We start from the raw sequence: 22,325 nt of genomic DNA on the forward strand, positions 1-22,325 counted from the left end.
GAGCTATTTTATTTGGAATTGGGCTGAACAGCATGTGAAATTTCAGCTCAATAGCCACAAACTGGTAATGTCACAAGCAGCTGCAAGTTCTTGTAGTGGAAACCTATTTGCAACTGAATTCCAGACAGTGTGGCCACTCTGCCTTTGATGAAACACAACAAAGTTTGTAGTAGTTTGTAGTAGTAACAAACTGAAGGAGTTAGGCAGTTGATGAGAGAAGACTTCATGTAGCATTCTCACATTCATGTTGTGTTTTCTTTGCAGAAGCCTTGGCTTTGGGACCATAGAGAGTGCTGGACAGGATATCCACAACAGGTGAGTCCTGCAAGAGGGAAAATTGCTGTTATAAATCATGTACTGTCTTTTGAAAATCAGGTTATACTAGTGACAAAAGAAAGAGCACTGAGTTAAATTCAGACTTGGGAGCCCTAAGAATTCAAAGCCAGATCCTCATCAAGGGAGAATTTCTTTGTATCTAGTATAATCTAAACACAATAGACATTGTCTGGAAAGCATGAGGAGAAATTAAGAGAAAGGGAGACTTCTGACCAGGTGAGCCAAGAAACTGAAAAATGGGAGTGCTCCAATGTTTAGTTTGTAGAGGAGACTGAGGACAGAGAAGGAAATGTTACCTGAGGAGACGTGAAGACTTGAGTGGAGAGTATGTAGAACGGAGGACATGCTCTGAGTGCTATGTACTTGCGGCTATACTGAAGAATCATAGAATGGTTTGGGTTGGAAAGGACCTTAAGATCATCTAGTTCCAACCCCCTGCCATGAGCAGGGATACCACACACTCAACTATGTCACCCAAGGCTCTGTCCAACCTGGCCTTGAACACTGCCAGGGATGGAGCATTCACACCTTCCTTGGGCAACCCATTCCAGTGCCTCACCACCCTCACTGGGAAGAACTTCTTCCTTATATCTAACCTAAACTTCCCCTCTTTAAGTTTGAACCCGTCACCCCTTGTCCTACCACTAGAGTCCCTAATGAAGAGTCCCTCCCCAGCATCCTTATAGGCCCCCTTCAGACACTGGAAGCTGCTCTAAGGTCTCCACGCGGCTTCTCTTCTCCAGGCTGAACAGCCCCTGACCATCCTCGTGGCCTCCTCTGGACTTGCTCCAACAGCTCCATGTCCTTTATGTGTTGAGGACACCAGAACTGTGCACAATACTCCAAGTGAGGCCTCACAAGAGCAGAGTAGAGGGGCAGGATCACCTTCTTTGACCTGCTGGTCACGCTTCTTTTGATGCAGCGCAGGATACGGTTGGTTTCTGGGCTGCAAGCGCCCACTGAAGCCAGCTCATGTCAAGCTTCTCATCAACCAACACCCCCAAGTCCTTCTCCGCAGGGCTGCTCTGAATCTCTTCTCCATCAACCTGTAGCTGTGCCTGGCATTGCCCTGGCCCAGGTGTAGGACCTTCATGTCCACAGTGCTCCCCAAGGAGAGCAGGATAATGAGGAAAGAGAACAAATCTAAAAACACCTTCTCCCTACCCTCTTCTTCCTGGACTCAGCTTCACTCCTGACTTCTCCACCTCCTCCCCCTGAGCATTGCATGGCGACAGGAATGGGGCTTGTGGTCGCTTCATCACACATTGTCTCTGCTGCTCCTTCCTCCTCACAGCCTTCCCCTGATCCAGCATGAGGGCGCAATGAGGAAAGAGAACAAATCTAAAAACACCTTCTCCCTACCCTCTTCTTCCTGGACTCAGCTTCACTCCTGACTTCTCCACCTCCTCCCCCTGAGCATTGCATGGCGACAGGAATGGGGCTTGTGGTCGCTTCATCACACATTGTCTCTGCTGCTCCTTCCTCCTCACAGTCTTCCCCTGCTCAAGCATGAGGTCCCACCCATGGGATAGAGTCCTCCATGAACCTCTCCACTGTGGGTCCTTTCTACATGATGAAGCCCTTCAGGAAGGGACTGCGCCAGGGTCATCCTCTGTGGGGCCACAGGTCCTGCCAGAAGACCTGCTCCAGTGTGGGCTCCTCTCCATGGGATCACAGGTCCTGTCAGCAGCCTTCTCCAGTGTGCTCCCTCCATGGGGTAACAGCCTTCTTTGGGCACATAGCAGCTCCAGCATGGGGTCTTCTACAGGCCAAATAATCTGCTCCACCATGGACCTCTATGGGTCCGCAGGGAACTTTCTGCTCTGGTGCCTGAAGCACCTCCTTACCCTCCTTCCTCACAGACATTGGTGGCTGCAGAGTCTTCTCTCACTTTTTCTCCCTCCTCTCCCCCAGCTCCTGTTGTGTAGCAGGTTTTACCACTTCTTAAATACGTTCTCACTGCAGTACTCCCAGTGTCACTGATGGGCTCAGCTTTGGCCAGCAGCTGGTCCAGTCTTGAAGCTCTCTGGAACTGGTTCTGTCAGCCATGGTGCAGCTTCTGGCATCTTCTAACAGAAGCCACTCCTTGCAGCCCTGCTGCTACCAAAATCTTGCCATGTAAACACAATACACACACTTTTGAACATCTATAACAAACAGAAAAGACCTAAACCAGAGCTCATAATGTCCTGCTGGCAAAGAGCAGGAAAGGTCAAGGAGAAACCTGTGCATTAGCAAGAATGAAGAATGTTTTGAATACAATTCCTAATAAACACACCATGCACTCTGATAGAGACAATGACAAAATAAATAGCAGTTCTCCCAGATTATCTTATCTGTGGGGGAAAAATAAAAGCCCTTCTGATCCAGAGCTCCTGTTTGGATAATCTCCAGTGTGAACAGCACACACCAGCCTGGGAGAAGTTAATATCCCCCTGTAGCACCAGTGCGTCCAGCTGTGCTTCCTCTCCTGGCCAGTCACTGGTGGTACAAAGGAAGACAAACTAAAACCTATGAAGGCCATTCATGAATGTTTTGGGTAGAGAATGCTCAGTCAAACTGGTATTTGGGAGCACCATACTCCCCAGTTCTTAGAAATGGTAGTTGCAAAGCCCCATTGTCATAGTAATTTTTTTTTATAGTCAAATAGTTTCAGGAGGGCATAAAGTGCCACAACAGTGAAAAATTCCTTGTTAAATAGCACATATCTTGCTGAGTGGGTTGAAGCTTTTAGTTTTCCAGCTGTGCAACCCCACACTGGGGATGTGCTTTCCCCCTCTTGGTTTGATGAAACTGAAAAGTCAGTGCTAGAGGAAAAGGTGGCTGAAGCATCTCCTTGAATCCTAAAAAGTGAATCCATATATTTAGCTACTACTTATCTGTTTCACCGTAGTGAAATGGTTTGTGTAGTTTTTAAAGCTCTAGAATGACTGCTCAGGAATCTGCACAGTGCTAAAGAAACACAGTGTTCAGGATCTTCCTGGTGGTTCCTTAAATGTTCCACATGATTCAGCAAAGTGGAATTTCCCCGGCTATTTGCTTTTGCCTCAGCACAGATGACATTTAGTAAGTAACACATTGTTCAATTGAAGTATTTCCCCCCTGAAGCTGCAAGAACCAGTTTTGTTGGTTTGGTTTCTGATATTCTTTTGCCTAGGAAGGAGCCTTCACTTCCAGCCCTTGCTCTGCTTTATCTGATGGGTGGTTCACTGTCTCTCCCTCTCTCTCACAGCCCCTCCAGCCCTCCCTGTTCTGGTACTACCTGTTGGAGCTCTCCTTCTACTGGTCACTGGTCTTCACCCTGCCCTTTGATGTGAAGAGGAAGGTGAGTGGCAAGCCTTAGGGAAGAATCAAGCTCGAACAGGCTGAATGCTGAGGAGTGTCATCTTCAAGAGCAGTGTATAGTGGTACTCTGAGGTTTTGGGGCACTCTTTCCTTGCTCATTCCCAGTCACTGGCTTCCCTCTCCTCTGGGAAGTGGAGAATATAAACCATGACATAGAAAGGCACAAACTACTGCAGAGTTCTCAATCCAAATGTAAAAGCTACTCTTCTGGGCTGCACTAATCACTGAGAGGGGAAAAGAGGTGATTCTCTGCCAGTTAAGCTGCATGTGCACCTAGGTGCCAGTGCCCCACGGAGAGGGTGCTGCATGGTTACATACACAAGCATTGAGGCTTGTAATTAAAGAGTGATTGAGTCTCCATCAGTGAGTAGGGGGTATGAGATGATTGTGCAAACAGGTAGGAATGGGCACAGAGCAGAGATGCACATGGGCACTGCTTTGTGATGAATCATTGGCTTTTGTTCTTCTGTCTTCTGATTTGCATCATCATGGGACCATTTCTGAGGGAGGGAGAGAGTGTTCTTTGTTGTAAGATCCTCAGTTTATACCATAAACTGGTCTCTTGGTTGCCTGTGTTTCTGGAATGTGTTTGGTAGAAGACTTCTATGGACAATATCTTATAGTGGGAGGTTTCTTAGTGACTGGGTAGAGATTTCATTGCTACCTGCAGGAGGCATGTTTTAACAAGGGCAGAAGGTGCATTATGGATTTTATTCCCTGCTGTCCCCTTTCTCATCAGGATTTCAAGGAGCAGATAGTCCATCATGCTGCAACCATCTTCCTGATCAGCTTCTCATACTGTGCCAATTACATCCGCATTGGGACCCTGGTGATGGTCATTCATGATGCTTCTGATTGCTTCCTAGAGGTGAGCTCCACAGCTTACACGCCAGGCAGTGGTGCTCCTCAGCCAAAGGGTGCCTTCTGACCTAGCACAGTGTGGGCCTGGCATTATGGTGTTTCCCAGCTAACTCAATACTGATCTGACCCAGCCTAGGGTGCCCTTGCAACCAGCCAGGAAGAGGCACGATGGACTGCATGCAGATTGTGTCATACCTGGCTCTTTAGCACCCTGGAGCACGTGCGGATGCGCTCACTGTCTTGACCTGCTGTTTTACTGTTCTTTCTCCTTCCAGCCAACTAAGATATTCAATTACATGAAGTGGAAAAAAACCTGTGACAGCCTCTTTATGATCTTCTCAACTGTTTTCCTCATCAGCCGCCTGGTCGTTTTCCCCTACACGTGAGTCTGCTGCAGCAGAGGGAACTGGAAGAGCTGCCTTCTGAGAGACAGGATTGTTCAGCTGGGTGCTGAATCTTCTGCTGCAGCCCTTGCTTTTCAGTCCTTGAGCATATGTCCCTGCCCTTTGCACAGGCCACAGTGCCACATGGCTGTTGCAGCTGCCTTGGGATTAAGGAGGGTGGTCTGCCTTGAAATTCATAGAGTAGTCTTAAAGTCCTGAAAAATATTGCAGAGGAGGAGTCCTTGGCTCTACCCTCTGATTTCTGGTGGGAAACTGGGAGTTGGCTCACATGGGTTATATATGTGAAGAAGGTGATTGCCCTTAAACTTCCTCTGTGACTAGAGCTTTCTAGGGCTTAATTACGGCCATACTAGCGACATACTTTCACTCCACTGCAATTCCCTCTCTTTTGCAGAGTGCTCTATAATACCTACTATTACTCCATGGAGATATTCCAGCCCTTCTTTGGATACTACTTCGTGAATGCTCTCCTGATAATTCTGCAGCTGCTCCATGTCTTCTGGTCCTGCCTAATTATTCACATGGTCTACATGTTCATCCTCAGGGGCACGGTATGGATTGGTCTGGAGTCCCCTGTACATCACCTGGGGAGGGAGGATCCACCTAGACTGCTTGGCAGCACAAAGGTTCCTCTGGGATGGATTCTTTCTTGCCCTAGTGAAATAATACATGTACATTCCTAAAAGTGGGGTGAAAGGAACACTCAATATTATTAGGGAAAGTTGACCAAAAATAGTTACTACACTGTTGGGTCTACTTCTGATGCTTGTATTCAAGAACAATGTGGATTGGACTCCAGGGGAGATTTCCATTAACAAAGCTAGTGATATCTGAGTAAGGGTCCCAGCACTTGCTCCAGCATGATTTGCATTTGTAACAAAACTAAGAAATTAGACAGGGAAAGTTGTCATGATTGGTGAGGCCAGTGCAAAAGTGCTTCCTCTATAGTACAGGATTTTTAATGACAGTATTACTGAGATCACAGAATGGCTGAGGTTGGAAAGGATCTCTGGAAGTTTTATCCATATTCCCTGGCTCAAGCAAGATCACTTAAAAGTAGGTTGCCCAGGACCATGTCCAGACAGCTTTTGAATATTGCCAAGGATGGAGACTCCAAAACCTCTCTGGGCGTCTTGTGCCAGTGCTCGTCACTCTCTCAGTGAAGAAGTGTTTCCTAATGTTCAGAGGGAGCCTCCTGTGTTTCAGTTTGTGCCCATGGCCTCTTGTCCTGTCACTGGGTACTGCTGAGAAGAGCCTGGCTGCATCTTCTTTACACCTTCCTTTGGGGTGTTAATACACACTGATAACATCCCCCTGAGCCTTCCCTTCTCCAGGCTGAACAGTCCCAGCTCTCTCAGCCTTCCCTCATCCACGACGTGCTCCATCATCTTCATGGCCCTTCACTGGACTCTCTGCAGCATGTCCGTGTGTCTCTTGTACTGGGGAGACCAGAGCTGGACCCAGCACTCCAGGTGAGGCCTCACCAGTGCTGAGCAGAAGGGAAGGATCACCTCCCTCATCCTGCTGGCAATGCTCCTCCTAATGCAGACCAGGGACAGCAAGGGCACATTGCTGGCTCGTGTTCAACTTGGTGTCTGCCAGGACTTCCAGGTTTTTCTTAGAGAAGCTGGTCAGCTCCAGCATGTTCTGGTGCCTGGGGTTCACACTTCCCCCTGTTGAACTTCACAAGGTCTCTGTCATCCCGCTTTGCCATCCTGCCAGGATGGCAGCACAGTCCTCTAGCTTATCAGCCACTCCTCCCAGTTTTGTGTCTTTAGCACATTTGTTTGGGGTACACTGTGCCTCATCATCAAGATCATTAACACGTTTCATATGGTTTGTCTTACAGTGCTGTAGATGTCCACAGAGTAGATGTTTCTGACAAAACTAGCTGTCTGGGCTGTTTGGAGCAGTAGGGAAGTCCAAAGCATAATCCATTCCATATTTCACCCAGGTAGTGCTGTTCATCAGTCACAGAGCAACCCTAGATGAAAGTCTGAGATGCAGCTGTATAAACTTAAGTGAAATGGCTCCTACTCTTTCTGACCCATCATTTGCTGTGAGACAAAACTGCTGCTCAGCATGAAATTCTTCCCAAAATCAAAGACATGACCTAATGGCATTTAAATTGGCCACATGCCGAAGAGACAGTCCAGGAGTAGGAAGTCAGTGCCTTGTGGGAGTTCACCTCATAGCCCAAAATGAGTTGTTTTATTAGTATCCAACTGGGGAATTCTGCGTTATGGGAACTGAGAAAAAGCATTAAAGGCTCATCTTCATCCATATTGTCCCCTTTTCTTCCCTTAAGGTAGTGCAGAGCAAATTCCTTGTAAATCAGGAAAGAGAAATTTCACAGGGAAGAAAATGAAGACACAATTGAAGATGTCCTCTTACTATTTTCCTCATCCTAGTTGGGGCTGAATTACCATTGCAGGTATTACAGTGTAAAATGATGAGGTAACAAGTAGACTTACTAGAAAGAAATGAACCATCAAGGAGAAAAATGCTGAGGCATCGACAGAATTTTCCCTATTTTAGCTAAAATCACCTGCCACATTTTATGAAAAATATGTTTGAGAGCTTTGCATTTTGAGCAGTGAATAACAAAGAACAATCATCCTAAAGAGATCTGTTTCAATGGTGATATTTAGTAGTCCAAAGCAGTATCAGCAAAAATAGACATTCTCCCCTTTATAAGAGCCATGAGATTCTCACTCCACTCAGAAGTTCACATTCTTCTCATGGGCCTTTCTGATCTCCCCAGTTTTCATCTCTGGCTGCAGGATTATCTACAGCACCTTCTCACATGATGTCCCCTAATCCCCAGGAATGAGAACTCAGCCTAGATGTGTACTTCAACTTGAAGTACAAGTTTCATTCCCTCATACAGGCAGCCTGAGATACACTGCTGGGATTCATACAAGTTCCCTTGTGAATCTTGGTTGGTTTAAGGCCTCAGCCACATTCTGTGGCCATGATAAAATTAGGAATATTGATCGCTATTTGTCCCTTTGCTGCAGATCCCTGCATAGTTCCTAAACTGCCAGGTCCAGAATGACGCGAGGCCCAGGTTATTCACACATCTCCCACCCATAGTGTCCTTGGGGGCAGTTTGAATTCAGTGCCAGTTTAGATTCTTACAAATCCTGTCTGCATTTGGGTGACCTCTAGAAAGAGCATCAGACCAAGTGGACTTCTTAATATTATTCAAGAGATATCCCAAGAAGAATGGACAGAGTAAATGGAGACTACAAGTGTCTGTGCAGCAACAGACATGCTCCTGAGCAGTCTCCAAAGCTCAGGTCACAGAAGGGGTTGGCTTCTTTCCCTTGGAGCACTCTTCCCAACAAGGAGTGTGACACTGTGCATTTGTCCCCAGTTCTGGCATCTTGTATTGTGGAGTAGAAACAGCCTGGGAAGGCAGCATGTGCTGGGCTGCTTTTTCTAAGCTGTCATCACATTGTTTCTTCTCTGTCTTTATTTTAAGGCAATGAATTAAATATTTGCAAAAGTGGATTACAGATCTCTCAGTCAATAGCAAAAGGACATAAAAATGAGTGTAAAGGACATAAAAATGAGTGTAAAGGACATAAAAATGAGTGCAACCAGAGCTGAGTGGGTTTGTGTTGAGCTGTTGGTTTGTTTGAAAGCAAATGCTTCCAAACTGTGCCAAGCAGTGTACTCAACCTGCAGCCATCCAGGCCAAGCGTGGTCAGAAGCTATCTCCTTGTCCCTTTTGGAACATGTAAAAGAGCATGATTAACTGCCTCCCCCATCCTTCTTCCAAATGTTTATGCTCAAAGCACTAGGATGGATCTCCTCAGTCTTACATGATTGTCCTCAGGCATGGCTATCTGTGTTTTGGTGCTGCTTCTCAACCAGTACTGTAATTTGTAATGTGTACCAGGCCAGGTTGGACACAGGGGCTTGGAGCAACCTGCTCTAGTGGAAGGTGTCCCTGCCCATGGCAGGGGGTTGGAACTGGATGAGCTTTAAGGTCCCTTCCAGTCCAAACCATTCCATGATTTCATGATCACAGCTGGGATTACCCTGAGGCTGAAGTCAAAGAGACAGAGAGAATCTTGTTTCCAAAGGTGATGTAAAAGCTGGAAGGACACAGTACAACTGTATGCCAAAGGCTGAGGCACACATTTATCTGAGGCAGCAGATGAACGTTCACCCTGTGGCTCAGCCAGCACTGCTTCTTGTGCAGAGTTCTATGTTGATTGCTTCTCATTTACATGTTTCTTTAGATGGAAAAGGACATGAGAAGTGACACAGAAGAAAGTGACAAAGATGAAGAAAAAGAGAAGATTAGGGAAAAGGAGAAAAACAGGATCACGTGTTTCAACAACGTCACAAGCAACAGTTGTATCCAGAGGAATGGGTCTGAGCCACTGAACAACAGAACCCATCTCACCAATGGCCATGTCAAGGAAAGATAGTTACTGTGCCTGTGCTGCTGATCTGGTCTTACATTAGCCCAGTTCACTGTCTTTAGAAACAGTTTTGCTTGTTGTGTAGACAAATTGGAGTGCAATTGCAGTATCATAGCTGAATTCCTGCTTCCTGTAAACAGAAGTGTTTAGGGTCAGTGATAGTTGGAGGAAGTTTTTGGTCTTTCTTCAATAAAAGCTTACTGTAGGTTGTAGCCTTGAAGCAGATAGAAAGGGATCAAAGTGGTTTGACATGTGTTAGGCTGTACCACAGTGGTTGTTAAATGTGTCAATCTTGAAAAATGCTTTATAAAAACAAAAAAAAGGTGGATAAACTCTGACAGCATCAACTTTTAACCACATAATGCTGTTTGAAAGGACTCTGTTTAGCCTTTACCAGCCTCTGGAGGCCCTGGCCCGTTGCCACTAATGGTTATGGCTAACAAGTAAGTGTGAGACTCTAAATCTTAATGTGGGGAAACCTTTGAGAAGACAGGTGCCCGTACACAGAAGATTAAAACTGAGCATAGTGAAATGGAAGCTTTGGAAACACGCAGGAGAAAACATTTTCTTCTCAAGGGAAATGCTGCTGTGTGCCCTGTGACCAGTTTTGTATGGTATGGGTCTCAGTCCCTTCTGTTATCAGCATTATTGCCACAAAAGTGGGAACTCCAAAGCCCAGAATGGAGAGAGTGCCCACCCAAATCATAGCTGGAAGAGCTGGAAAATCCAGGCAACTGTGTCTCAACTGCCAGGTAATCCTTTAAACCTGTCTGAGAAGTAAATGCAGCTGGAGGGAGGTGAAAAGAAACTAGGTAATCTAGAAAACCACCTGATTTAAGTGCTCATGTTTTCACCTGGTGTGATTAACACAGCAGGAGATGTTTACAGAGTCAGCTTGTGGCAAGAAGGGAATACATTTCCCCTAGCCTCAGAGGAAAAAGGATCCAGAGAAGGTCTGCTGAACCTTATGGAATAATGCTTTAATATGGCCTTCTAACTCTAGGGCCTTAGCCTAGACGTATCAAGAAAAGCAAACTTAAGGCAGTAGTCCATGAAGTCATGATGCAGTTCTGATTCAGTTTGTTTAGATGTCCTATATTCTACATCCTGTGTAGTATTAGACTTTGAATTCTGTAATACCTTAGAAGACTTAAATTAGTATGACATGAATTTCTGGTTTATAGATCAATTACTCTATGAAACCAAAGTATTAACAGATTCATTGCAATGAGTGCAGGGACTTTGACTGCCAAGGCCATGCTGACACTTTCCTATATGTGTCCAGTAAGAGCCAGTGCTCACTAGGGAAGGACGTGCACCAAGGAAACGTGTGACTTGAGGAGCACATGTTTAAAATTAAAAGGCAAGTGACAGCATAGAAGAGGAGGGTTTTCAGTAACCTACTTGGTTCACCTGAGATGTGGCTGAGAGAGCTTTGATCTGAGCTTGCATGTGCTCATCTTGGGTTGCAGTTAAAATACACTGGATCACTTCACAGGGGGAAAAGTGGTTCCAGTGTAGGTGATTCCAGGGCAGTAACATGCTCTGGGAGGAAAGCATCTGTTCCTGCATCATCATTTACATTTGTATTTGCTGAAGATAGTTTGTCTCTGAACCCTTGAGCTAATTTGACGTTTAAAGCACATGTTCTGTATCCTGTCATATTCCTTTTATCTGAGTCTACAATCTTGCCACTCCTCTGCACATGATGTGTGCAGGAGGGATGGTTGTGTATCATTTTGTACTACTGAATGTAAACAGTCTTTATAAATGACTTTTGAAAGGTTGGAGTGTCTGGGCTCTTTTGTGCTTCTTTAACGGGCAGGAGGTAACCTGCACCTTATTGGTGGATGACACATTCGGGTGCCATGGCCAAGGTTGAGACACACGCAGGATGCGTGGTGAGGAGGTTGCATACTCAGAACATGCAGCCACACTGGGCCATGCCAACAGAGAACTGCCTCATTTGGCTTCTACTAGGTAAAGATGCATTGCATGCTGGAACAAGGGACACCTTGGGGCACCCCAGGACCTAGGGGCAGGTTCCTTGGTACTGCCAAGGCAGCGGCAAGTCCAAGATTGCAGCACTGGGGAAATGCTTTGGACTTGCAAGAACAGGAGGAGAGGAAATGAATGTCTATTTTTCTTTTTCATAGAATTACAGGATGGTTTGGGTTGGAAAGGACCTTAAAGCTCATCCAGTTCCAACCTCCCTGCCATGGGCAGCGACACCTCACACTCCACCATGTTGCCCAAGGCTCTGTCCAACCTGGCTTTGAGCACTGCCAGGGATGGAGCATTTACCACTTCTTTGGGCAACCTGTTCCAGGGCCTCACCACCCTCACAAGGAAGAACTTATTCCTTATATCCAACCTGAACTGCCCCTATTTAAGTTTAAACAGTACTTCAACAGTAGCAAAATACACAGAATGGTAGAGCTGTATGTAGAATAAATACTCATTTTCAGGAGGTCACATTACGAGAACATTATTAGGGTAACAAGAAACCATTCAAAAGTTAGATGAAGCCATGAAAAAGTCAAGCTCTGGCAACTGAAGTCAACCTCCCAGTGCAGGGACAATCCCAACACTGGCTTTAAGGACATGATCACATCTGTTATTTTAACTGGCCTTTTAACACGCCAGCGGTGTAAACAAAAGAGGATTAGTCCCCTCTGCTGTACACCATGACACAGGTCTTGCAGCTCAGTTAAATTGTCCTTCTTTCCTCCAGAAAAGAAAAGATGCCAGAAGTGACAGGGAGGAAAGTGACAGGAGTGAATGAGAGGAGCTGGCAAAGAACAAAGAGTAACACAGCTCTTGCTGCAGAACACCAAGAGGTGAGCAGGCTTTTAAAAGAGGGGAGGCTGAATGGGAGCTGGCAAAGAACAAAGAGTAACACAGCTCTTGCTGCAGAACACCAAGAGGTGAGCAGGCTTTTAAAAGAGGGGAGGCTGAATGGGAGCTGGCAAAGAACAAAGAGTAACACAGCTCTTGCTGCAGAACACCAAGAGGTGAGCAGGCTTTTAAAAGAGGGGAGGCTGAATGGGAGCTGGATGGAGAGGCTGGACAGGCTCACAGGTGGCTTCACAGTAGCCTGACTGAGGCATCACCCAATGTCTAGGTGGAAGTGAACTTCACTGTAGTCTTTACGGGCAGTTTAGTCACTTCAGGAGCTGTTTTCTTCACTTTTCCTGTTGGGACCATTGTTTTACTTCTTTATGATCCTTTATCCAGGAAACAAAAAAGGAGGTCTAGCAGCCAAAGTCTCACTGCAAACAGGAGAATAGGGGTTGAACAAGCTGCTGAAGTTATGACACCAACAGGAGAACAGGGGTTGAACAAGCTGCTGAAGTTATGACACCAAAAGGAGAAGAGGGGTTGAACAAGCTGTTGAAGTTACAACACCAACTGTGGCTATCTCAAAACCTTCCCAAAAGGTTCATGAGATCAGAAATTACAGCTGCTGAGCATTTAGTTGTCTTGCAGTTTCAGAAGATCCTGGCCATCATTGCCAGCCGCCTCATAAAGGACTTGCATGTGAAAGACACAAGCTTAACTGGGAAATAAGGTTTCAGTTGTAGAGTACAAAATGGTCAAGCTTTGAGGAAGGAGAAACCATTTCTCCAAATAAGGCCTGGCCAGTTGGTACAAGCTGTGATTGCTGCATGGGTCGCATGAAATAGCTCCTGTGTCTAAAGGACTGAATGGTAACTGAATGTCTCCTCAGGGAGAAGGCTTCTAAAACTGAAAGCAACTGAAACTCTTCCAAATGCATGATTTTTCCACCAGAAATTATCATTTAGTCTAAATGGAAGCTTTCAATAGGGATGGATTCATTTTGTTGAGGTTTCATTTTCAAAATTGGAAGTTAAGGGTGTTACAATACTAACATTTTAATGGGATGGTTTAGGGTTGGATGACTTTTCACCTTGTCTTTTGTTGTATCTGATGTCATTTTCTGAATTTATAGTAGAACACAAGATTGGAAGTCAATGTAAAAATGAATTACACCTAAAGCAGAGTCTGCTTTCCCCAGGTTCTGCATGATGCAGATGTTTTTTAGACTTCTATCAGTGGGAAGATCTTCTCAGAAACTTGCTGGAGGTGTGACATAGCATCATAGCATAACTGGGTTGGAAAAGACATTTGAGAGCATCAAGTACAACCGTTCCTCAGGCACTGCAAAGGCCACTAGTAAACCGTGTCACTAAGAGCCTCATCTACACATCACTGCTGACTCAAAGGCTCAGGAAATGCAGAGGGTGGCTAAATCCACATATATATGTGTCCACAGACAATATACAGATACTTGCAAACACTGCCTTTAAAATACATTTTCTACTCAGGCTTTGAATCTGCTTCTGAGGGGTCTGCCACAGTTTACACAGACGCTACGGGAAGTGCAAACAGGTGGAAAATGAAGGATGGTGCAACTAGAACACTTGAACTGATGAACGATGTGGCTTTAGGGAAATCAGTGGGTTTGTTCCCAGGAAGTCTCAAGCTCTCCTATGGGTTTGATTTGCAGAAGTGAAAAGTATTGTAATGGATACGGGTGCAATGTTCTTCTAAAGCTTCTTGATATTTAGTCAGTGCTTAAGGCAATTTTGATTGTTCCTCCTTTTTCCTCCTTGTGCTCCAGGCTCTTTGCTTGGCTAAGAGCTCCCCTAATTCACTGTGCTCTTATTTGGCTGAGGTAGGTGCCAGTTAAAAGTGTGGGGGTTTTGGTTACACAGTTCTGCTGCTATTGCTGCTCTGAAAGCAGCAGGAAAGACTGAAGAGCAAAGGGTAGAAACCATACTTTATTTTTAGCACAAGATTGACTTATCTTGTACTTATCTTAACTGGGGGGATAATGTTTCCAGAGACCTCACATGAGTAAAGGCTGTGTAAAGGCTGAGTTAATTTTAACTGCCTGGCAGTCAAGAAGCATGGAGCCTGCACAAGAACCAGAGGAGCTGGGACCTCAGACAGAAACGGTTGCAGACACAGTTCTTGAGGTTGGAGGGAGCCTCTTCCAGGTCAGCCGCAGGGCACTTTCCATTCACAGCCGTTATTTTGAAGCCATGTTTTTTGGGGGAGCACGAGAGAGCTCTGAGCACCACATAGTGATCAGAGGGATTGATGCAGTGCCCTTCCAGGCACTACTTGAGTTCACTAGCACAGCCCAAGTGCTTATAGAGCAAGAAAATGTGACCAGCTTACTGGAAACAGCTGATTTCTTTCAGTTTGACAGAGTGAAACTGTTGTGTGAGAAGTTTCTGGAGAGAGAGCTGCATGTTTCCAACTGCCTGGGCCTGATGACCTACTCGCAGCAATTTGCCTTTATAGAGCTGTACGCCTCTGCTATGAACGTGGCTCTCAGTCACTGGGGGGAGGTGATGTGCCAGGAAGAATTTAAGGCACTACCCAAAGAAATGCTGCTGCGGCTCCTACAAAGCGATGACCTCTTCGTTTCACGAGAAGATGTGGTTTTTGACAGTGTTATGAGGTGGATTGTGGAGGACCCAGCAACAAGAGAGGAAGACTTCCTGGACTTGGTGGGCCACGTCAGGGTCACTTTTCTGAGTCTATCCTTCCTTGATTTCCTGGTGAAGCGCAGCAAGTGCTCTGGGGAGGCAGATGCCTTCTCCAGGCTAATCAAGAAGTTAGACCGCTCTCCTCCACCCAGCTGGCAAAACACAGAACTGTATCCTCATGCGGGTCGGAGCTATGACACCTTATACGTCCTGGGAGGAAAGCATGACAAGGATCAGCAAGAATTATTTCTCTTTCACCCTAAAACAGGGACCTGGCAGGCTTGTTCTCCACTGCAGCGCAGGAACCTCACCCAGTATGCAGTGGCAGCAGTAGGTAACTCAAAGAGAAGTGGAACTGAGCAAATGCAGACAGAAGTTGAGGCTGAGAGACCCAAGTGCAGGGACTTCGGTTGCTTTTCCTGTAAATCTGTGCTGTTCAGTATTACTAAAACCTCACTCATATTTGTGCTTATATTCATTCAAAGAATGGTTTTGTTTTCCTTAGTCCTGGGAGCATGTTAGACAAGGGTGAATATTTCTTTTCATTTAGCAGAAACTATTGAACCAGAGTATCATAGAATGGTTTGGGCTGAAGGGACCTTAAAGGTCCTCCAGTTCCAACCCCCTGCCACGGGCAGGGACCCCTTCCACTAGAGCAGGTTGCTCCAAGCCCCTGTGTCCAACCTGGCTTTGAACACTGCCAGGGATGGGGCAGCCACAGCTTCTCTGATTTATAGTTGCCATGATGTTAAACTTGCCCATGGATTTTGTGAAATCTTCATGCTTGAAGACTTCCAAGGCAGCTTAGTACCATGGCTCCCCTTGTTTAGTGGGGGTGATAGTGCCATTTCAAGTGGGAGTTTGGATACCAGATCCCGAGAGGTTCTTTCCAGTCAGTGTTTGCATGATTTTGTTGAAGAGCAGGAGCAGGAGCAGCCTTGGAAGGACTCACTGCATCCTGCAGGCCCAGCACATCTGTGCAGATGAGGAACCAAATACTGCAAACTGATAGAAAGAGCAGTAATTTTCTCTGCTCATCTTGTACCTCATTGTTTACGGCCCAGGGACAAATGAGAGCTGCAGCTCTTGGGAGCAATTTTTAGCCTTCATGTAACAGATACTTTTCTCTGCTGTCTTTCCAGGGAGCTTCTTGTTTGTGACAGGAGGATATTTCCGGGATGAGTTTGTATGGTATAGTGTGGATTGGGTTCTTACCTACAACTGCTTGGACAATAGCTGGCTGGAAGGCCCTGCCATGAAGAAGTCCCGCAATAGCCATTGTGCAGTAGGAGCAGGGCTCTACCTGTATGTGCTTGGAGGGAGCACAGATGAAGGGATAATCCCAGCAGTGGAGCGCATGGCTTTGGTAGACTCAGAGTGGGAAAGCATGAGTCCTATGGCTCAGCCTGTGGAGAGGGGCGATGCGGTCAGCATGGGAACCAGGATCTATGTGGTCTGTGGCCTGGATGAAAATGGACATGTCTATGATGGAGTGCAACGGCTGAACACAGAGACAGACAGCTGGGATGTCATCTCATTCTCCCCACTTCCAAGGTAAGAATTAATCCTCTGGGACCTGGCAGGAGAGGAAAGGTTCTAGTGCTGGTCCTGCTCCAAGAAGAGGTTGGACTAGAGAAATCCAGAAGTCCACCAACACTTTACGATTCTCTGCTAAACGGAACTCTTGATTTGAGGACCAAGGTCACACTGAATGTTTCAAGGCCAGATCTTTCTATTGATTCTGATCAAGGGTTTCTTTCCTCCCAGGTATGATCTCTGCATCACATCACTAAATGGTGCTCTATACACCATAGGAGGAGGAGCCTTTCGGTTCGATGTGGAGACAGATGAATGGACCCAGGTGGATGAGGAATGCTTGACCCACAAGTTCTTCATGGGGTGCAGCACTGTGAACGGACGAATTTATCTCCTTGGACAGAGGAAGGGGAATGGTGCCCTCCCCATTGTAGTCCTCTTCGATCCCTACACTGATACATGCCAGGTCATTGATAACAAACTCCCTTGTCCCCTTCCTATTAATGGATGTGTCTCTGTGCGAAGATTTGATACATGGGCATGAGCCAAGCCAGATCCAGCCTGACCAGAAAGAAAAAGTCCTTTGCTTTCCAGCTGATGGGAGTTAGATTGTATCAGGTTTGGGCTAAGAAATGTTTTAGTTTGGAGAACAACTCTGTTCCTTCCTAACTGTCTGATTTTTACTACCTGGCAAATGAACCTGAAGCAAAAGCTGGTGGAACCCTTGTGTCTACACAAAGATGGCATCACCGAAGAGTGGTCAGTGTTGTGATGGTACATAAACTCCTCAGGATGAATGCTAAATAAAGGGCTGCTGTGACCTTGAACCTCTGTGGTACTCCATCCACAACTTGTAGAGACAGAAAAGTCATTGCACCAGTGTTGGAAAATATTGTAGGAGTAAAATGATAAATGTGCGTCAAAAGAACCTTAAGGAGGATGTGTGAGCTCTTAGTGCTGTAGGACAGAGCAAAAAACCCCAACCAGCCACTGCAGTGAAGCCATACCCAGTGACAGCATCATTTCAGCCTGAAATAAGCGAGTTTCCCAGTTTATATGATTATGGGTAAAACTACCTTTATTCCAGGCTGAAACGCACCACAGGGGGGAGGCTGTTCTGGATTTATGCATTTGACAAGGGCCTGTAGGGACAGGACAAGGGAAATGGCTTTAACCTGCCAGAGGGGAGATTGAGATGAGCTCTGAGGCAGAAGCTCTTCCCTGGGAGGGTGCTGAGGCGCTGGCACAGGGTGCCCAGAGAAGCTGTGGCTGCCCCATCCCTGGCAGTGTTCAAGGCCAGGTTGGACACAGGGGCTTGGAGTAACGCAGGGGCTGGGAGTAACCTGCGCCAGTGGAAGTTTCCCCTGCCTGTGGCAGGGGGTCGGAGCTGGAGAGCTTTACAGGCTCCTTCCACCCAAACTAGTCTGTGAGTCTATGAGATCCTCTATTCAGCAGTCTCTGAAATGCCCACCAGAAATGCATGAGTCCTCAGAAAAGGGACCAGACGCTCTCAGACATCTCTCATTGATTTCTCGTCTCTGAGTGGAGCACAAGTTCTGATCTGGTCCCTCCTAATTTTGCTGTGTTTATGCCCCTTCTGAACAAATGGGATCAGATTTACAACTGAGGAGACCTGCAATGTCAGGTGTAGAGCACTTTTTCCAGACTAAAGCCCAGACATTTAGGAACAGATTAATTTGTATTTATTTACTCAAAAATTCTCAAATCTTGTTATTTCTTCAGTATAAAAGAAATAAAAATGTTTACTTACAAATCAAGTTCTAACAAGCAGAACCACAAGCTACAATATAAAAATATGCAGTATTTCCAGACACTGCCTACAATTGAACATCAGGATCTTAAATATTCTTCCCCTAAAATTCTGAGTATCAAATAGGTACTTCCACAAGGTTCATGCCATTTAGCCAAGAATCATCCTTGAACTTAGTTCAGTCCTTCTGTACAAACGTGGGAGCCTTCTGATACACAGATCAAAGCCACAAGGCCTGAAACAAGTGCTAGTAAAGCTCTTCTTGGCTACATAGCCTGTAAAGGTGATGACAAGGTACTATACAAAAATAGTCTTCTTCCTGCGTGTGCTGGAGCAAGCAGGCAAAAGAGACTGAACTGAACAGCAGGAAGACTATAGCATATTGCTTCTTAGCCGAGTACTGCTATCTAAGAGGAAGAAAATCATGTTCTAATGTATTTAGGCTTTAGATTAATTTAAATACATTTTAATGTATTTAAAAATGTAAATGATATAACCAATATTCAGGGCATTCTTTACTAATTTTATGTGGTTGTTTCAAAATCAAGATCAAGAGGGCCTCACGTAATTCCATGACAATATATTACCCCCTGTCAGCTCTAAACAGTGTAGTTACACATTTAGTGGGAGGGGGGAACTCAGAACTTCCTTCTTACACATCATGCCCCATCCTCACATCATTTATGGAAAGCCACAAAAATAAGAACTGACCATTCTTTCACGCTAACAAATACACATTCAAACTCCCTCCCCCAAACCACAAAGCTTCTCAACACACTAATAGTTTCCTCTGATGATTCACACCCTTGAAGTCTTCAGAGACAATCAAAAGAAAGCACTAGCCATCTTGCTGCTGAATGAAAGGATTTGGAATAGCTTCCATCCCATCCTGTGGGCAAATAAGAACCACAGAAGTCCCTCTGCAGACCACAAGTCCCAGCTGACGTGTGTCTTCTGTTAATTTATACTGATCATCTGGATCTGAAAAGGAGAGATCCACAGTTAAAATGGCAACATAAGTCAAAGAAACCAAGTTCCATCAGCTTCAAAAGGCACAGACATACAGGTCTTTTTCTAGGTGTCTGTGCATTGTTTCATTGAACACCTGGGCTATAGAAGTGATGCAGCATAAGATCTGATGTGTTCAGGACATTACTGATTTTCAAATTAGTACATGCCACAGTGAGCAATAAAGAGCTTTGCTTTGTATGCAAAGCAGAACATGTATGTTGTAAAGAATTCAAAGGCCCTTTCATTCATCTAACCAAAAGCATACATAAAAGTGATTAAAAAAGCTCCCGATCCCATTTCAAATGCCATTATAGGCAAACATTTTGGAATTGGCAAATCAGAAAGAGACCCTGACTTAAGAATACACTAAGTGCATAATCATAGAATGGTTTGCGTTGGAAAGGATCTTAAGATCATCTATTTCCAACCCCCCCCGCCATGGGCAGGGACACCTCACACTAGACCATATCCCCATACCAAGCCAAACAAAGACAAACCCTTAGCACAGCAGTAGCTAATTTCACCCTCCTTAAGATATATATACTTAGTAAAATATACTCAGTATAAATGCACTACATATCTTCTACAACTCCCTTCTAACAGCAAAATTAAAGCATCAGGTGCTTCTTTGCTAGAAGGCAAGGCTCTTCAAAAATGCTGTCCTATCATATGATAAATTTTGTTTCAGAAAGAAAAATGGAAGTTTTTATCCTTGGATGGGAAACTCCCCCAAATTACATGAAAGTTCTATTAGCTCTGCAAAGCCACAGAAAACTTTAGTTCCACAGAAATGTAAAGACTGCATTTACAGAAGATTTTAAGATAGCAGGATACTAGTTCTTGCTGAGATACTTCTCCTGCTTTGGGCAAACTGGCAACCCTCCAGTAGTAAAAAGAGGGGCAAAGGAAATTCCCTTATCTGATGAGACACATACAACTTTATTCAAGCTCTAGAGGACAAGAGGGGCAAATGAGTTATAGAAGAGCTCAAGTGAGCACTACCAAGAATGTTCTACCACAGGGAACGTGCTTAACCTAACTTGTTATCCCTCTCTTTACAACTTACTTATCATGAACATGTCTCAGTTTGGATGATGTCAACCTGCAGTTTCTGGTTATTCACTCACAAAGCTGCAAGATTTCCTGGTGGGGGAAGGAGCTTTTATACAGAGAGCAGGTTACTTACCTCGCATGTATTCAATGGTACCATCAAGCACAAGATTCAGAAGAGGGTCAAATCCTTTCAAGACACCACTTGCTATTGAAGACCACACATAAAACAAAGATGAGAGACCAAAATCAGGTATACAGCAACATGAAACTGTGTGAAGAACAGGCTCAGTTCTCCAGTTCTGTTCCCTCCTTCAATCAAGGTTAGCAAGCAAACGAGACCACTGACACGAAACAGTGCCCTCTTCATCAAAGTGCAAATGCAGGGGCACCCCCACCTGTGCTGTCAGCTGGAACTCACAGGGGGTTTAACCAATTCTTCAAAACACTAACATTTGTCTGCTCTGAAAATTTCAGGGGCATTTTACAACTGTTTAGCATAACAAATAAGTCTAAGTCACACATACACAAACCCAGCAATCCCAAAACTAAACAAACACTCTTAGCACAGGGGCATGGCAAAAAATGAAGCAAGACTGTAATGTTTTGAAGTGCTTTCCTCAGAGACCCCATCTTGCAGCAGCTTTTTAACATAAGCACTGACTCCACAGAAAGACACTGCAAACAAACAAGCACTTTGTCCTCAACCAGCCCACGATTCCACAAGCCTAGTCACTAAATAAATCACAAGACTACACAGAATGATGTCCCAGGATGACAAATACTTTTTGATTACCACTAACAGCCCAAATGAAACGGGACTCTTACAATCCCAGGTGTTATATGAACATCATGGAAGAATTTGGTGTGAATTGTTTGAGAAGAAAATCTAAAGCAGTGGATTCAATGGAATTAAGAACTGCCCAAAAAACACCAACAAAGAAAACCACACGAACCCCAAACACACTTATCAATAAAGAGGACAAGCAACCTCATAAGCATCAGGACCCAGGGGAGTTTTAACACGATTCTAACAGCATGCTGCCAACTTTGAGACAAACAAGCAGTCTGCAGGTGGCACTACCAGCTGCACCGGGATGGACAACTGCACATACACAGCAAGAGAGAAGAAGGGGGAATAGTGACATAAGAGCTTCAGAAGTGACAAGAAGACACAGCGAGATATATTGAAGTAAGGATGAAGTTTACTGTGAGGGTGCTGAGGCGCTGGCACAGGGTGCCCAGAGAAGCTGTGGCTGCCCCATCCCTGGCAGTGTTCAAGGCCAGGTTGGACACAGGGGCTTGGAGCAACCTGCTCTAGTGGAAGGTGTCCCTGCTTGCGGCAGGGGCTGGAGCTGGGTGAGCTTTAAGGTCCCTTCCACCCAAACCAGTCTGGGATTCTGTGATCTCCAGGCACATTTAGCATGCTAAGAGATGAAAGGGATAACAGGCTAGTTAATTATAACACCCATAAATGTTTCTTTGCTGCTTTAAGTGTACCCCTGCAGCGTGAAAAAACAGCTAGAAGAAACATGACAGTTGAAGACAGTTAACAAAAGATTGAAGAACAGGTCAAGAATGAAACACTGCGATAAAACTGCAGGCGGGGGCTAATGGCAAAGTTAAAGTAGAGAAGCTTTTACAACGGTAAGAGCAAATAACAAGGAAGAACCACCCACTACTCATGGTCTTTCCTTACAAGAAAGGAACGGGCCCACACAGCAGACAAGAAAAAGCCCAGTCAGCCCCATGCCGCAGAGGCGCACACCTCACCCGGCCTCACCTTCTCTCCCACCTTGGAACTTCACTCGGATCGTTTTGTCGATGTATTTGGACAGGTCCAAAATACTCTCCTTCTTCTTCTTCTCCTTATCCTAAAAGAGAGGAGTAAAGGCAACCTGCATTGAGAAGAGTCCCTCCCCGCTCTCTCCCCCTCCACCCGCTTCCACATATAAACTGAATCAGGCTCCTTTTTATCATGCGGGTAACAGAAACCACCCAAAGGGAGAGCGAGGGAACAGAGTGACGGGGCGGCAGCGGCCACGAACCC

The 22,325-nt window shown here is 45.4% G+C and overlaps 3 protein-coding genes across 3 annotated transcripts; 2 read left to right on the plus strand and 1 right to left on the minus strand.

Moving 5' to 3' along the window:
- Positions 1 to 264: 264 nt before the first annotated feature.
- Positions 265 to 9,542, plus strand: LOC104399982 (ceramide synthase 4-like; the record flags this gene model as incomplete). The annotated part of the gene is made up of 6 exons (XM_010017299.1): positions 265 to 315; positions 3,569 to 3,661; positions 4,421 to 4,549; positions 4,818 to 4,924; positions 5,341 to 5,497; positions 9,200 to 9,542. Coding segments are annotated over 6 exons (729 nt in total), but the record flags the coding sequence as incomplete, so codon positions are not given.
- A 4,720-nt stretch (positions 9,543 to 14,262) lies between these two features.
- LOC104400229 (kelch-like protein 24) lies at positions 14,263 to 16,987 on the plus strand. The gene is made up of 3 exons (XM_010017298.1): positions 14,263 to 15,241; positions 16,050 to 16,461; positions 16,675 to 16,987. Exons 1-3 carry the CDS (start codon positions 14,263 to 14,265, stop codon positions 16,985 to 16,987), a joined length of 1,704 nt encoding a protein of 567 aa, XP_010015600.1.
- A 1,747-nt stretch (positions 16,988 to 18,734) lies between these two features.
- LSM7 (LSM7 homolog, U6 small nuclear RNA associated (S. cerevisiae)) lies at positions 18,735 to 22,149 on the minus strand (the record flags this gene model as incomplete). Its single annotated transcript, XM_010017300.1, has 3 exons — positions 18,735 to 19,195; positions 20,412 to 20,483; positions 22,059 to 22,149. Coding segments are annotated over 3 exons (306 nt in total), but the record flags the coding sequence as incomplete, so codon positions are not given.
- Between the last annotated feature and the right edge of the window lie 176 nt (positions 22,150 to 22,325).

The sequence above is a fragment of the Nestor notabilis genome, unplaced genomic scaffold (assembly GCF_000696875.1).
Source record: "Nestor notabilis isolate BGI_N333 unplaced genomic scaffold, ASM69687v1 scaffold11356, whole genome shotgun sequence".
In the NCBI taxonomy this organism is placed as follows: Eukaryota; Metazoa; Chordata; class Aves; order Psittaciformes; family Psittacidae; genus Nestor; species Nestor notabilis.

What these genes read in the sequence shown, in the direction of transcription:
- LOC104400229 (XM_010017298.1), top strand. Translation starts at nt 14,263, where the DNA reads ATGAGTAAAGGCTGTGTAAAGGCTGAGTTAATTTTAACTGCCTGGCAG. An exon ending in GTATGCAGTGGCAGCAGTAG is followed by an intron (nt 15,242 to 16,049) that starts GTAACTCAAAGA and finishes CTGTCTTTCCAG; the next exon opens with GGAGCTTCTTGTTTGTGACA. An exon ending in TCATTCTCCCCACTTCCAAG is followed by an intron (nt 16,462 to 16,674) that starts GTAAGAATTAAT and finishes CTTTCCTCCCAG; the next exon opens with GTATGATCTCTGCATCACAT.